Source organism: Gallinula chloropus (genome assembly GCF_964237585.1).
Source record: "Gallinula chloropus genome assembly, chromosome: 1".
NCBI lineage: Eukaryota > Metazoa > Chordata > Aves > Gruiformes > Rallidae > Gallinula > Gallinula chloropus.
In genome coordinates, this window is record NC_140085.1 from 117,446,336 (window position 1) to 117,462,804 (window position 16,469).

The window sequence follows — 16,469 nt, forward strand, 5'->3', positions numbered from 1 at the left end:
TTCTTCTGCATGCCAGCACTACTTCCTTTCCTCTCTTGGGTTTGGGCAACATCCAGCTCCCCAACACTGACATCTTTTCAGCTGCCTTGTCAAGTGAGAGTCTGCTAAGCAGCAGCAGGGTGACCAAAACAAAGGTTCAGAGCCAGGTTTCTGGGTAGTGTGGCCCTTGCAACTAACCGGAGAGCTCTTAGAGTTGAGAAGTAGACGGTCTCTTTCTTCAGCAATAAGTTCATGTATAGTATGGTTTCTCCTCATCTTGAGGAAGACAAGACCCCATCTTTCACTTCCTCACACCTCAATTGAATACAGAGAGGGAAGAATGATCAGAACTCTTGGCTTTCAAAACTGGTACTTGTAAGGTGATAATTCTGGCCTCTGTACACCTAAGCACCCATATGTTTTCTCTAGCTGGCTGGTTGCTTTGTGGAGCCTAGTCAGATAAAATGACTTTTCCCATCACATAGAAGTGATGCTCCACATGAATGTCAACACCCGTGAGATTTCTGCCCAGTTTGGTTCTCTTTGATTAGGGACTGTTCTGCCTCATTGGACAGACTGGTGTAACAGCTCGGGATCAGAGTAGGATAAAGATTGTCACAGCGAATGATCTGTCGAGCAGTGGGAGGTAATGATCCTGTCTGAGGTAAAATACCGCTTCCGGCATGTTATGGGGCACCGTCATTCTGTCCCACACTTCATTTAGTCTTTTACCAAATGCTGCAGTTCAGCCCCTGAAAAATGAAGTACTTTTATGAGCATATTCCATCTTCAGTAGAGTCCCATAATTCCTGTTGGATGTGGGCCAGGTGAGCAGGGGCGGAGGATCGCACTTAAGACATGAAATACCAGTCAGAGGCTCCAGCCCATGCAGTTTTTCATGCCGAATGTTTTTCCAGAAGGTGACAAGCAATCTCTATTTCAACTGGAGGATGTAAAAATGCTGAGAATAGAGTTCTCTTTTTCCAAAAAGGTCCTTCCATGAACACTCTTAGGAAAGGCTAGTCTCTTTAGCTTACATGCAGAGGTCACGAAAGACTACTTTAGGATTTTGGCCCATGTGGAATAGGCAGTCTTTTCTTCTTCTAATGTGGTTGCTATTAATTTTACTTTATAGTTGAAAAGTAAATGAAATAAATAGCTGAAGGCGTATTTGTGAATAATTACACTTGCATTTCTTGAGAGTTTGCGTGGTAGATTTGTGTGTAAGATTTGATTGTTTTCCTTGTTGCAGGCAGTTTCATTATCCATCCAGTGTTTGCAATGGATTATGAGGCAGCATAGCAGATTATGGAGACAGCATTCTAATGTTTCATCTGGAAATGGAATAAATAGATCTTTTTCAATTGCAGCAATACTAAATGAGCTTTCAGGATGCTAGATTTGGAAAAGAGCTAATTAGATGGTGTTTCGGGCTCTCTTGCTGGGGTGTCTGTTGCATATACGAAAGCAAAATCTTCAGGCAGGTTGTCTCAGTCTTTAGCCCTGTGAAGCAGTCTGCAGCACCACAGCACCACGCTGGTGCTGGGGGCACAGGACTCACCAAGCAGTTGATGTTGTGCTCCAAGGAGTTTGTTCCACCACACCTCAGATTTTCCTGAATTGACACATGGCCAGAGTAAGTCTGCATTAAACACATGATTTTGAAAACCTCATCAGATATTAGACTTCCATTATGGCCAACCCATGGCTATTGGCGTGCGATTGTTCTCTTTACCTCTCCTGTTGGTGGTGATCAGAACCCAGCAGGGAGAGGCACTGTCTCCCCTGGCATGTTCAGAACAAGAGTGGGAGTCTCTATCCAGGAGAGGAAATTTGGACTAAGCATGAAGAAATCTCTCAGAGAAAGCCATGAAAAATAGCTGAGTGTGGTAAGAAAGGTTGGGGGTGCGCTAATTAAACCAAATCCCCTCAGAAAGTTGAAAGTGCAGGCCAGTGCTTTTCCTTTTTGGTTTCTGAAGCCCTCAAAATCCACAAGTAGCTTGTGAATTGAAGTCTACTGACAACCGTGATATTCCTTCTAGTTCCCTCCTGTGGGCTTGTAGTAGTCCACACATACCCATGCACATAGTCTAGAAAGTGTAGGTATCATGAAAAGCATGTGTGTGTCTGAGGATGGGAGGGGAATCCAGATCTACCTGTATTACTACATAAATGTAGCTTGGAATAAAGTGGCTTGTTATCAGACAGAACAGTTGGCTCCCACCAGTGGGAATGAAAAAAACAAGTCCAAGAGTAAAGTCTGTGCAAGTGCTTATCTGTGCTCTGCCCTGCTGAGAGTGAAAGTTTCCAGGGTTTTCAGATCACTCCCAAGTTAGGCATCCGTTGTGAAAGGAAAGTTAGGAGTGGGAAATAATGAATGAAAGTGGGACATGTCTATGGGCTTGCCTTCAGTTCTCCACATAAATCTCATGATTTCATGATTTCAACCTTCAAACTTAATAGCCTGCATGTTTGAGATACATGAACAGCTACTGGCAGGTAAAAGCTATTGTGGTGTAGGTGTCTATGTCATAGGGATGGTGCACAATGGCTTTAAGTCACTGATTTTGATGCAGTGGGGTCATCTCTAGTCTGTGCAGGTCCTGAATGCAGGCTGGGTTTTCACTGTAATTAAGTGGGTCAAATCTTTATCCATAGAGTCATTGAATGATGTGGATTGGAAGCGACATTAAAGATCACACATACACCCCATCACACCCACCCACCCCATGGGGAGTTTATACTTATGTTCTCAGCTCTGACTAACCAGTAAAATGAAAACAGGGTCGTTAGCAGCGTATGATACATTTTCAATTGTTAGGCCACTTTTAGTAAAGCAACGTAAGGTAAAGCTAAAATCTTTTCCTACAAAGCCAAAGAAGGCACACAACTTAGTTTTCTTCCTGCATTGATGATCCATCTGCTAAAGGGTGACGCTTATCAGTAGAAAATGTTTTGGGGAGAACTCCAGGAAAATTCAATCCCAAAATTTAGAATACCCCACTGAGGTCTTTTCAGTTTAACACAGGACTTAAAACTCCTTAAGAAAATATGTCTTAATATGTATTTTTATATTTAAAGTGTATATGTATTTATATATATTCTCTGTATGTTCAAATGTGGATATACCATACATGCATATAGAAAGGCATAGGGAGAAAGAAAACACAGGTATGTCATATACATGCTGTATAGGTGATAGACATGTTGTTTTATGATGTACATTACGTATGTTTACATAATCATTATATATATTTTACTATACCATCTGTAAGCCAACAATGAATTTCTGCATTGCCAATATAAATGCCTTGGCCCTTTTGAACTCTTCTAATTTCTTCATTTACAAGCCTGTCATGGCTGAAAACTTCTCCTCCTACCATTTTTCCTTAGTGACGGGAAAAAGAGAAATACAGAAATAATTCAGAAGCAATTTTGGAGTTGGTTTCAGCAAAAATAGGTAAAAAAAAATCAAAGGAAGTCAGAGCTTACGATGTAGGAAATTGCTGTAGATCTTCAGATATGGAAAATAGTTTTGGTACAATTGATTTTGACGCAGTGATGATGATTCACATCAAACAAAGATTAACTGACCTGGAAATTCTAGAGAAAAAAAAATACTAAATGCTGGGTTTTCTTAAGTCTATAAAATCTTAATGCAAGATTGCCAAGTCACTACTGCAAGTTAACATACTGCCAAGACTTGGCTGTAATAGGAAACGAGATGTGCAAGCCAGATCTCATCAAGAGGTATGAAACCAATTGTATCTACGCATCCATCCATCTAGCTTTCCCTATTGACATTTCCAAGGGACAGTAATTTATACACTGAAAAGCTAAAATTGATGCATACACTGCACTTTTGGTTTCTGCTGTTAAAGACTGACAGTTGTGTCTAGTGAGTTGTTAGGGAGGAATCTAAAACTCAGAATGTTACAATGACAATTAATATCATTAAGCAACAAGAAGACATTAGTCTCATCAATTTCAAAGCTGTTTAAATGCTCATTGCATTACTAGTATAAACATTTGGGGAAATATTTTTGCATAAGAAGTAAGAGTATTTCTCCTTAAGTAATATTCTTCTCTTTAGACTGAGTTAATAGGACCCCATTGACAGAGGAGATTTTCTGATGTATGGACAAGTAAAACAGTTTTTATTTTCCTATTACTGGTGTCACAAAGTGGTTGCTGTTAGAGCTGGCTGATCAGGCTATTGATTTTTTTTTCACTTAAAAATTTTAAATGAAAAGTCTACATTTGCATGTTCCAACTGAAAATTCTTGGTTCTTTACAGGATGATGTAAAGACCTTTTTTTTGTTTGTTGTGATTTCTTGTTTTAGTTCCCTTTAGCCCTCTCCTGGTTTCAGCAGGGATAGAGTTAATTTTCTTTCTCTTAACTGGTCTAGTGCCAAGGTTTGGCTTTAGGATGAGAATCATGTTGGTAACACACTGATGGTTTGGTTGTTGCCAAGCAGTCAAGCTTTTTTCAGCTTCTCATACTGCCCTGCCAACGAGAAGGCGGGGGGATCAAAAAAGCTTGAAGAGGGCACAGCCAGGGCAGCTGACCCAAATTGGCCCAAGGGGTATTCCATACTGCATATGATGTCATGCTCTGTATATAACTGGGGGGTTGGCCGGGAGGCAGGTGGCTCAGGAACTAGCTGAGCACTGGCTTCAGCTGGGGAGCAATTGTGCTGTGCATCATTGGTGTTGTACATTATTATTATTATTACTATTTTCTACCTTTTCTGTCCTAATCAACTGGTTTTATCTCAACCCACAAATTTTACCTTTTTTTGATTCCCCCATGCCACTGTGTGTGGTTATTATAGCTGCCTGCTGGGTTAAACCATGACAAACCCATAAATACCAAATCAAAACCAACCACCCAAAATACCAACAAAATGGTACTGTTCTTATGAAAATGGTAATTCCTTATGGAATTTGGTTAAAAAAATAATCTTAATTTCTCTGCCAAAAGGGGAAGAGATGGTGTCTGACATCCCTTTCCCCATAAAAAAAAAAGCCAATAATTGTTTTTCTGTACTTAAGATGGTTGTGTTGCTTGACTAGTTGGACAAGCTGTGCAGATTCTTGGATTTAATGCCTGTGGAAGTGTGACGTAATGTTAGTAGGATTATTTTCTTCTATAAAAATCTTTGTTTTGGTAACCTAACTTTTTGTTATACTGTATAATAAAAGTTTTGGTAAGCTCTCAAGCTGTTCTTCCTCCCCAGACTTTCTCTTCTTACGTTTTCATCTTCTTAAATGTTCTTTTATGTAAAACAAAATATTAAGTGAATGTTTCTTTTGTGATAATATAGCTGCATTTATTTCGTTATTGTAGTTAAAAGCAGTATGGAATATGCCAAAACTTTCCCTTTAAATATTTTCCCAGTTTAGAGTGGATTCTAGTCATGGAAAATGGACACAGAAATTGAGTTCTGAATATGAACAAGAAGTAAAAGCAAGAAATACTGCAGGGCTCATGCTAAAGTCGTGAAAGAGTATCCCCATTTTCTAGCAGGAAGGAGAGAGTGAGGAACACGTTTCTTTTAATTTTAATAATACATTGAAAGTGTTTGTTTCCCTTGATTTGCATTAACAGTACTTGGGGATGAGCATCTCAGAGGTATTCTCAAGAATAAAAAGCAAAATGGTTCACAAGGGGTGAATTCCCACCACTGTTTTAAGCAGAGCTGCCTGCAGACTCCTGGCATGATGTTCAGTGCGGGGCTGGGATACAATTATATAAGTGAGTTTAATAAACAAGTTTGTAGAGGAAACTCAGTGGTACACCAAGGTTAGTGGAGTGAATGCGTGTTCTTCTTTTGTTACTCTGGGCTGATTAGGGTTATCTTTGCAACGAGGACAGGAGTTTTCCCAGGGCTGCACTGGTAAGACGTAGGTGGAGGAAGGAAAGTTCAGATGGGTTGTACACATGGAGGCCAAACGCAGCTGAACTGAAAGGTGAGGATTGGTGATGAAGGAAGGCAAAGAGCCAAGGATCGAGGCTGAAAGGCAACAGCAGTGCTCGTGGAGAAGTGAGGGAAGCAGCACTTCTCAGAGAAGAGAGATTGAACATAAATGATTCAGAGGGGAAGAGCAGGACATGTTGAGGGTGATGGGGCAGGAAACAAGTGAAAAAGGTGGAAATTTGCCTTAGGAGCTTATCTCTGTTCCCATCCCACCTCCTGCATTAGAGGAAGAGAGTCTTAATCCCTACTTTATAATATTTTAAGGTGCCTTTGTTTTAGAGTAAACATGGGGATGTAACCTTCACCTGCTGGGGTACACAGGAGGGTCCCTCTGCCCCTCACTGTTAGCTTCTGGGGCAGGAGAGGACTTGCTCAGGCATCGTGGTGATGCTTGGTGACTTTGGAGCACCATTTGGATGTCACTCCTTGGTGCCTGGCTGCTAATGGTCTGTCACAGACCCTGCCTCTGTGGGGGGGTTGGGGGTTTCTTCAGCTGCATGTGCCAAAACTGGTGACAGGTTTTGTTTCTGAATGTGCTCCCCATTGTAATGGCTGTGTCTGTGGAGGAGATGGCAGAGTTTCTCACCTGCACTGTCCAGTGAATATCCGTGTTTGGAAAAACTGTTAACCATTTGTTGTGTTTTGTTTTCTTTGGGCAGATGGGCAGAAGAAGGTTCAAGAGGAATTTGACATAGACATGGACGCGCCAGAGACAGAGCGGGCGGCTGTGGCGATACAGTCCCAGTTCAGAAAATTCCAGAAGAAAAAAGCGGGGTCCCAGTCTTAGTAGCTACCTCACAGCTTAAAACAAAGTAATCCCGAAATGATTTATCAAGAAAATCAGAAGTAACACTAAGATGCATGTACAGAAATTACCGATATTTAAAACCCCATTGGCAGATAACAAACCATGAGCTTGTGTGTGACTTCATCCCAGGTGTTGCACGCCCATTAACCGCTGTAACTCACCATTTTACTCGATGTTGTAATAAAAAGTTAGGGTGAAGTAATGAAAGTGACTGCCTTCATCTGTCGTTTCATATTAATCCAGCAACTACAGCGTTACAAATGAACCCAGCCCAGCTGCCGTTTCTCCTCTTCATGTAGAGCTTGCAGACATAACAGCACCGTATGTTGCAAGGTTTTTGCTGAGGGATGAGAGCACACGTCTCAGCCCTGCTTACCTCATTTGGAGAATTCCAGCTGCCAGCCAAATGTGACAATAAAATTACTTTCTCATAATGAGCTGAAAGTAAAAAGTTGCAGACAGAAGCTGGCATGAGGGGAAGAGGTACAGGCAGCAGTGAGCAGTTTATTTTTGTCTTGCAATTATGCCAATAAAGTGGCTTAAATGGGGAAATTGTCCCTGTCCTTCCTCTTGCATGATAACATTCAGATTTACCCAGCCTGGGCTGCATTGGCTGTTATGGGGGGGGGGGGGGAAAATCAGACACAAAATTCAAAACCCGATTCCAGAGACCTTTAGAGGAGCGTAAGAATCTGACCCTTTAAATTCTCTTTTTGATGCAGTTTTTCACTCTCTACATAATCAGTAGTTATTTCTATGCCATCTCTCTCTTTATGTATTATTTTCAGTATGAGTAAATGATAACAGGCTCCCTATCTCCATTTGCAGTGTTCTGTATTTAACTCTATGTGAGCCCCTTTATCAATGTACTAGCCCATCGATTAGCAAAAACGGCTACAAGAATATCTGTCCTAAGTTGGGAAGCATTTCTGTTTCCTCCCTGTTGTAAAACAGTAACAGACCACTTTCAGGCTGGTCCTATGGAAGGATCTTGCCTGGCTTCAGGCCTGATCAGGAACTGGCTGCCCATATAGTACGCAAGGAAGGTTCAGAAAAGGTTTAAGTAAGTCCCTCATGCTCCGAAAAAGGAGCTATTTAAATTGAGCAAGTGGCACACACACACCCCCCACAGTTAAGATATCTCATCATCTTGGCTTCACCAGCAGATTTAGGGGTTCCAGTAGGCATCTTTGTCTCTAGGGAAATCAGAGACAGAAGCCTTTTCTGATGGACTGGTGCTGGCACTGGTTCTCCTAAAGAAGGTGTGATCCTCACCTCCAGGCTGACAGAGGCAGGCGTGTGGAGACGTGACAGCCTGCCTGCCTTTGGCTGAACAGCCCAGAGCTCTGGCTCCTTCAGGTGCGAGACATTCCGGTGCAGTTCCCAGCTCCACCCAGAGGGATTCATTTCTTTCTCTCCCACCTCCCACAGGTGTATTCTGGTCACCAGGGCAAAGGATACATGTATCATTAGTGTCCCCCCCGTATAACCAGAACGCTGAGACCAAAGGGTAGGAATAGAGGGAAAGGAAGGATCACGCCAGTGGCAGTCACTTCCCAGGGGAGCCCACCATAGCAGCAGTACTGGAAGGAAGCAAAGATGTGCCTGCAAGGCTGCAGGACTACAAAGGGAAGGCCCCTAGCTTTACACGGGTTAAGGCACTTGAGGTGCTGGGCCACAATTGAGTGAGGACCCCAAACCAGATAATGGTTGGCAGAGGGACGGTGCTAGTTGGGAGGAGCTCTTGGAGATGCTGAGCAGAGGAAGCCTCACAGATCCTTCGGGTGATGTAGAAGACCTGCAGAAGTGACATGTGAGGTGCTTAATAAGCACGGCAAGACTGAGTAGGAATGCATGGGGCGTTTTAGATCTTCATTTGGGACTAAGCTTCTAAATGCTGCACAGACCCTGCCTTAGGCACCTCTGTCTGTCAGATCCGGGCCTACACATGATTTACCCATGCATCAACTGCAAAGTCAGAGTTCTCCAAGCTGCAGCTTGGTGCTTTCACTCTAGGAGCATATTTTAACCACACTGTTTCTCTGCGTTTACGAATTCCACAAAGAAACCTCGAGTAATGCTGCTGTTGTGTTCAAAGTGTGGTTTGTGGAGGCCACGGATTCCCCTCTTGTCTTTCACACAGACTGTTCACCATATAATAATCACCTTAGCATAATAATTTTAAAATTGTAATGGTTTTGGATTGTTTTGGTGCCATTTTGTTTAGCTGAACATATAGCTGTAACAAAGGACTGCATTTGCGTCCTGCATTATGTCGTTTGAAATAGCATGAGCTCTGTAATGGGTACTTAATTGAATAAAAGCTGTGGGTAAGCACTAGGCTTTTATATTTGATCTGACATTCCACGGACTTAAATTTCCTACACAACAGGAATAATCATATGGTTGGGACACAGAGCAAACGATTACATTATTGAAGCGCAGCAACAAGGGCTGTTAGTAAATGAATTATGGCTCTTTCAGCAGCAGGGCTATTCTTTAATGTGAAGTTCAGAGTGCACCTTGCAAATACAGTCTTAATATACAGTGAAACATAAGGAGGAAATAGTGAACTGGCATGAAGTTTGGATTAATTGTGGCTGCCCCTGTCAGACAATTTCCGTTTTATGAAAATGCTTTAGCATCACAGATTCAGTTCACGTTCCCAGGAGAGGAGAGCTTTCCTGCTCCCCAGTCTTGCTTTTCATGGATCCTTTGTTCGTATCCAAGGTGTCAGTTTTTAATTTCCTTTCTTACCACTTACTCATACTTTTCAGAGACGTATCTGGATATTGCTGAGGTTAGGAAAAGAGTTTCAGTCAAACAGAAGCTTTACTAAGAGATATAAATGAAACTTTTATCAAAGGCTCCTCAGGATGGTAGCCTACTGGAGAATTGTGGGGACGTAGGGAAGCAGAGCTCTTGCATAAAGTAGAAATTAATCTTACAGCTCTCCCAAGAGGGGACGTTTTTCTAATAACTCAACTTGAGGAATTCATTGTCAAACTGAAATGCCAGTAGAAGAGAGTTTGGCTTAACCTGGCAAAATCAGTAACAGCAGATTGCCAGGACTGGGTGAGGTTCACACACATCTTGTAGAGGAGCTCAGATACACAGTGGCCACCTTGTCTGACCCATTACTCTTGCTGGCCTCAATTTCAGGGGAATAGGTGGTGACAAATTAGTAACAGAGTTTATAAGGGGCTCTAGGAATATTCAGAGATTCACAGAATCTGTCTTTATTAGGTAGCTCAAGAGAAACTATGACATGACATAATACAACTGTATTACGTCAAAACGATGCAGACAGCATTTTGGGCTGTTGCTGATGGAGTAAACAGGTGGGTAACTCAGGTGCACCTGGATTTCCAAGTTTTGCCAGGACTTTGGTGAAAGCCTCTCAAAGATATTAGGTGGGTCTTGCAGAAAAGAAGCTGGTAAAGGGACAGGAGCCAAAACATGGGATGACATTCTCACAAGACCAGGGTGTCATCAGTAGGACTCTATGGTGTGCAAGGTACTTAAAAATCACCTGAAAAGAGGAATGATGAAAAGTGAGGTGGCAGCTTTTCATATCAGAGCTTTCTACATGAAAAAATCCCATTGTTTAACCCTTAGTTTTAGAGAAGACTCACGGAGACCCACAAGGAGAGGAAGGTCATCTCAGGTCCATAAAGGCACTGACAGCCCTTACTGCCCCCTGGGTCTCCCCTACTCTAACTGGGGCCAGGACCCCACATCAATCCCCTGGTGCTCCCCACCCTGCCCAGGGCTGCAGCCCCCACATCAAATCCTCAGGGCCATCAGCCCCTGCCCCAGTGACACTGCAACAGGGCGGGTCTCCAGTTCTCCGCAGCCCTGCCCTACCTGGCCATGGCCCCACCAAGCCAGGCCCACATCTTGGCCTTGGCCCACCCCAAGAGAGGTGTCAATGCCTGGTGCTGGAGCTGCCCTGGTGCTCTCTGGCTGCCCTGTTCCTTACTCGAGGTCCCACAGTCCTAGCCTCAGTGAGCTGCCAGCCCCAGTTTGCCCTGCAGTCTCTCTGTTAACATGTGTCCCCCAGTATATCCCATTCCTTCCCCAGGAGGACAAAGGGATGTACATATCTTCTGGTCGTACATATGAAGGGCAGAGGTCCCATGGAAATATTTCCCTTCCCTGGCTTACTTGGCCTTAGTCACCCAAGCTGCAACATAACTCACCTCTGTGCCGTGCTTTAAGCCAAAGAAATTGTCAGGATCCCCTAAGCAGGTCCCAGGTGGGTGCAGCATGGGATCCCTGGGAGCAGAACATGCCTAGTGGGCTGCTCATTGAACCGCGTGGCAGTGGCAGCTGGGTCATCCACTCCAGCCGCGGCACAACGCCTCAGCCTGCAGCCTGCCTGAAACTGCTGCAGGGAGCATCAGCTGAGCACAGCAGCCCAAGGACGTCACTGAAAGCATCTGCTGAAGTATGCTCTGGGGGGTGGATGGGCGTAAGGGAATCCTCTGAGCAAAAGAGGAGCACAGCTGGGAAAGGAGAAAAGGAAAAGCGCTGCCGACACTTACTGAGCCGTCTGAAGGTGATTTCTCTTCAGCTCAGCTAATCAACTCCTCGCATCTGGCCTGTTCAAGGGCTGATGCCTCAAAGGAGTGCTGGTGTTCTGGCACAAAGCTGGCTGTGTGAATGCTACCCAGCGCTTCCCAAATGCCAATCCAAAGCCCACTGGATCCTGAGGAATCGCGCAGCAGAGGTGGGGGTGTTCCCACATGAGACCTCGAGTGTTGACAACAGCGATGGTCCCCGGTCCTCTGCTTCAGACGACCATCTGGAGTGGGTCACAGTTTCTCCTTCATGAAAACCAAAGCTTGAGGGGGAGTGTGGAGGAGGGAGGACACAATGCACACCCAGGCTGTATAACATTCCACATTTGGGCCATGGCTGTGGTGCACATCTAGCCCTTGGTAGTGGTACTCTCTCATGTAGACATAACTAGATACCTCTGCATCTGAGAGGTGTCTTAGATACCCTCTGCTACTATCAGTCATTACCTGCCAGCTCCCTATTTTAGACCTGGCAGCTGACTATGGAAACTTCCAAACTTCCAAACGCCTCAGTGGTTCATCTGAATCACCATTGAAGGTGGATTGGGCTAGGTTGCTTCATGACTCCTTAAGACCCACAAACCTTCAGATGCAAGGAGAAACTTCCTAAGGTGTCTCCTGGCAGTCAGCAGTTTCCTGTGAGGCTGCAAGAGATGCTCAGAGCTCAGTGTCACCTCAGTGCCAGCATTGTATGGCAACGCAGAAAAGTCTTTGTAACAATTACTCACCATTTACCACTCACCACAGTTTTGACCTGATCTGAAATAATTTTGAATGCAGTTATCATTAGCCTCAGGCCACTGAACAGGCCTGGGCTGACCCAATATGCATTTGCAATACGAAGACATATGACAAACCTCAGATTTTAATTATGGTTTAACCAAAATTCTTTTTTTTTGTTGTTTTTTTTTGTCCCAAATATCAGCTCTATACTCATGTTCAAAGCCTGATAGGAAAAAAAGGTGAGTGTTAGTGATGTGGTTAATATTTAGAGATCTATCTACTGTAAACATTCAAATGCAGATATCCTTCCCAAACCTAAATTCAGCAGAATTGACATGTGCTGGTTTATATGATCAAGACAATCTTCACAGTGAAAGGTTCTAGAAACTTACCCTAAAAAGAGAAGCCATGACACTTTTAGTCCCTTAAAGTCTGGTCACAAATGGGTTATTTAGTTCAACTCTTAAATTGTGGCAGTAATCTTTTTTTTTTTTTTTTTTGAATCCCTAAACTCTTCCTGACAGATGGCCTCCTGCCTTTTAGTATCTCTGGTGATGGTGAGGCTAAAACCTTCCTTGACAGCTTGTTCCATGGCTTGAACTTTTCTTAAAGCTATAAAGGTTGGTTTGTACTTAACCTAAATCCTCCCTCCTGCCATTTGGATTAATTTGTTCCAGACCAGCTATACCCAGTTTCCCTAACCTCATCTCGTCAGTCTCCTTTTCCAACACTTTTTGTAATTTTTTGTTCTTCTTTGGACTCTGCCAATTTATCTGTGTGCCTGAAATGAAATGCAGCCGTCCAAATGAAACGTAACCAGTGCCAAGCACAGCAGCATAATTATCTTGACTATTTTACAAGTGACGATCCCCTTGCCACAAATTTACGTGGCTTTTGGCATTTTTTGTGATAGCAGTATTTTGTTGGCTTATAGTCAGAACATCATTTCCCATGAATATGGAGCCTCTCTGCGGTCTCTCTGTCTAGTCAGGATTTTCTCCTAGAGACTGTACTGGCTGTTAAAACACCTTTCTTACTTTTATAGTCCCAGTGCACCTCTGCAATACTGGGATGATACAGAAATCCAGGAAAATGTCTTTATCTGCAGTTCTTTGGCTTTCAAATCAGGCAGAAATTGTATTTGGTTCAGGGGGTGCTTTTTTGTCCTTTCCTCTTTCCTGTTACTAAATTATTGCAGTCAGGTGCAGAGGCTTCAAGGATCTCTAAATCAACCTTTTTTGGACACTCAGAAAAGGTTCCAATGACTTCCTATTTTATTCTCAAAAGTTATCTTGCCTTTACTTGTGATGACTAGTTATTTGATAAGAAAAGTCTGAGTATCCACGTCTAAAAATAGCTCTTGAAATAAGCCGGAGGACTCTTGCCCCTTCTCAGTGTGTTGTGATTTAATGCTCTTTCAAAAAGGCCAAACCGATACTATTACTCACATTCAGTAGTAGTTTCCATCATAAATATTCCCCCTGAAGTCTTCTGGACTAAGGTGACAGAGGGAGGGTGCTTGAGGGGTGATATGTTGGCCTCATCGAGGTCACAAAGTATAGCGACTTTCTGAGCTTAGTTTGCAGCTTTTGGCGAAGTGATATCTCTGTCCTTCTGTAAGCATTGTCATTTCTTCTGGGGCACCAAGTCCACATTTAATTCAGTGAATGATATTTAAAAAAAATAGCCACAAGATGGTGGCAATGCTTAATAATATTAAAGACAATAACAAAACCAACAACAACTACAGCAAGGGGGAAATAGACACACCTGCAGAAGACTGGCATCTCTCCTGAGCACGTTGAAGCAGTTCAGACCACACACACAGGCCTCAGCGACACATTCCTTTGTCTGTGGCATGGGCATACCTGTGATACCCCTCCTGGTGTTGCAGCCAAACTCAGCTGTGATGTTGGCAGAAAAGGGGCACCTTTCAGCAAAGCAAGGACCTTGCTGGTCACGTCCCTGCTTTGCCGTGCTGCTGCCCAGCGTGAGTGCAGCCCCACCTTCCCCACTTCTGCAGAGGTGACATAGTGCTGCCTGCAAGTCAGACATGGGAAATGTGTCTGGTCCCCATGTTGGTGTCAGGCATGTGGAAGTACCTTTGTAGGAACAGGTTTTGTTTGTTTTCCATTGCTGATTATCAGATACTTAGGTAAACTCAGGCTGGTCCTGTATATGAGTTGGGGTTGGCTTGCACAGTGGTTCGTAGCTGATGGAGAGCGCATCTCCCTGCCTGGCCAGGCAGTTGGCTGGCCTCAAACAGCAACAAGTCTCACTGCCCAAACACCAGGTAGGCTGAAAACAAGCCACCACAGCAGCATTAGACTTTTCAGTTGATCAGCTCCAGGGCTGTAGAGTCAAGATGCTCCCGTAAAGCCTGGCGTGGTCCCAGCATCAGACGCCGCTTCTTGGGCCCAAGGAAGAAGCCTTCTTCTGGGGAAGAGGACAGAGTGGATATACTGGTAGGAGATAGTTGTAAAGTTTGGGAGTGGGGTTGAGCAAAGGTGATTCCTGTGGTGGAAAGGGTGGGAGTATGGGAAAGGTGAAGGGGATGTATGTAACAACAGTGCATTAAGGAGAAGGCGTGGGTAGAGAATTACAGCAGGAAGGGTGGGTGGAGGGGGAACATTGGCAGGGAAGGGAGGTGCTTGCCTAATGTTGAAGAGCAGGAGCATTTAATTTCCCACTCACTCTTTTGCTGATATAATAAATTACTTAGATATTTCCCATTCAGTTATGTAAAACTAAACAGTATAGTGTTGTCTTTAGGGGATACCTGGGCAATATCGCCGGCACTGAGGCATTGCAATATGTTCAAGTTATGCAAGGCAATTGGCAGGCATTTAGGGATCACAGCTGTGCTGTGTAAATTCCGTCTTAGAGTTAAAAATAAAAATCCCAGTATTTGATCAGTCATCCTGCAGTTTGCCCTCTAGACTATCCATTGACATACGGTACCTAGAGTCTCTGGAGAACACCCAAAACATCTCCTGAGTCTAGGGCTTAAAAATGAATTGGGAGACATCATATTTGGAGAAATTAAAATCATTGTTCAGAAGGAAAGCAATTTTATTCCATGAGAATTGTTCTGCCATCAATATTCCCTTGATCATAGAGGCTTTTTCTTTACAAAGGATAAGGTAAGGCAATCAATTGTTTTTATCTGGTAAATGAAAATGGATAAAATACAATTTGGAAGCAGGTAAACACAGAAGTAATTTTCCACTCAGCATTAGCTCACATCTCAATGGGCATTAGACCCGCATTTATTGAAAGATAGGTTATTGGCTGGGACATTGGGATTTTAATAGAATGTAACGCAAACACCAGTTCATTGACATCTGCCGCATAGCAAAAAGATGGATGATTAGATCCTCTATTTCTGCTCTTTTTCAGTATTGCTGTGTGGAGGCACACAAGGGAAAAGCATGCATTATGCATCACATTCTATGTACTTTTATACAAATGAAGTATATGGTCGTTTCGTAGTTAAAGCAGCACTTTCCATTAATGTGAGTTTTTCTTGGCATTGGAGAGCAGCCCACATTAGCTGTGTTCTTACATACATACATGAGTTGGTGCCCATCATCTGAATTAAAGGTCCATTATCTTGATTCTCTGCTGCACACTGACATTGTAACCCTGTCAGCTTTGTAGTCAATAAGACTAATTTAAACAAGTAATTTTCAATATTATTTATAGTTTAAGTTTGTAACTGCCAAAGCTTTGAGGTTAGGACTAGCAACAAAGGAAAAAGTGAAAGTAAAAAGTGTAAAGGAAATTCTGAAAGTGAGAAGGAGAATTCTCTTGATGTCGTTTGCTGCCTGCATACAAGTGGTAACAATCTTCCTTTGAGGAAATGCAAAACAATAAACATCCCTTTTTATCTGCCCAGCCTTTCTTCACTGCTAAGGCACAGCCAGAGCCCCAGCTCAAATGTAAATATATACCCGTGATGTGCAGCTGCCATGCAGGAAACAGGCACTGGAGAGCAGCCCTGGGTGCACCAACGCGACTTAAACTTTGTTTCTGCCCTTGGATTTTATTTGCATTGCGTCCCACCTCCCTGCACAAGCTGCCCAGCAGTGTGGAGTGGGGAGCTGGGCTGCAGGACTGCAGCTTGAGTGAGGATGTGCTGCATAAAGGTGAGATGAAACTCCTGGATTTGTTTCCCCACTTACAGACGGCTGCTCAAAAGGATACTCATCAGGGAAACCTTGGGGACATTGCCCAGTGCCCCTTGCAATTCACATCATTGCTGCAGAGCCGCTGCCTGCTTGCCAGGTCTGGAGCATCCTTCTAACCAGCTGCCTTACAAATACCTGACAATATGTAGGCGATGGACCTGAGACTTGCAAAATGCCACTGAAAAATATATTGCATCTCAGGAA

General features: G+C 43.5%; 1 protein-coding gene across 1 annotated transcript in view; it reads left to right on the forward strand.

Moving 5' to 3' along the window:
* The window catches only part of PCP4 (Purkinje cell protein 4), a 50,849-nt gene extending 43,873 nt beyond the window's left edge, over window positions 1-6,976 (forward strand). Inside the window, exon 3 of the mRNA XM_084270948.1 lies at window positions 6,621-6,976. Within this exon, the coding sequence (XP_084127074.1) occupies window positions 6,621-6,748 (128 nt within the window). The 3' untranslated portion in view covers window positions 6,749-6,976. The remainder of the gene's footprint in view (window positions 1-6,620) is intronic.
* The last annotated feature ends 9,493 nt before the right edge of the window (window positions 6,977-16,469 follow it).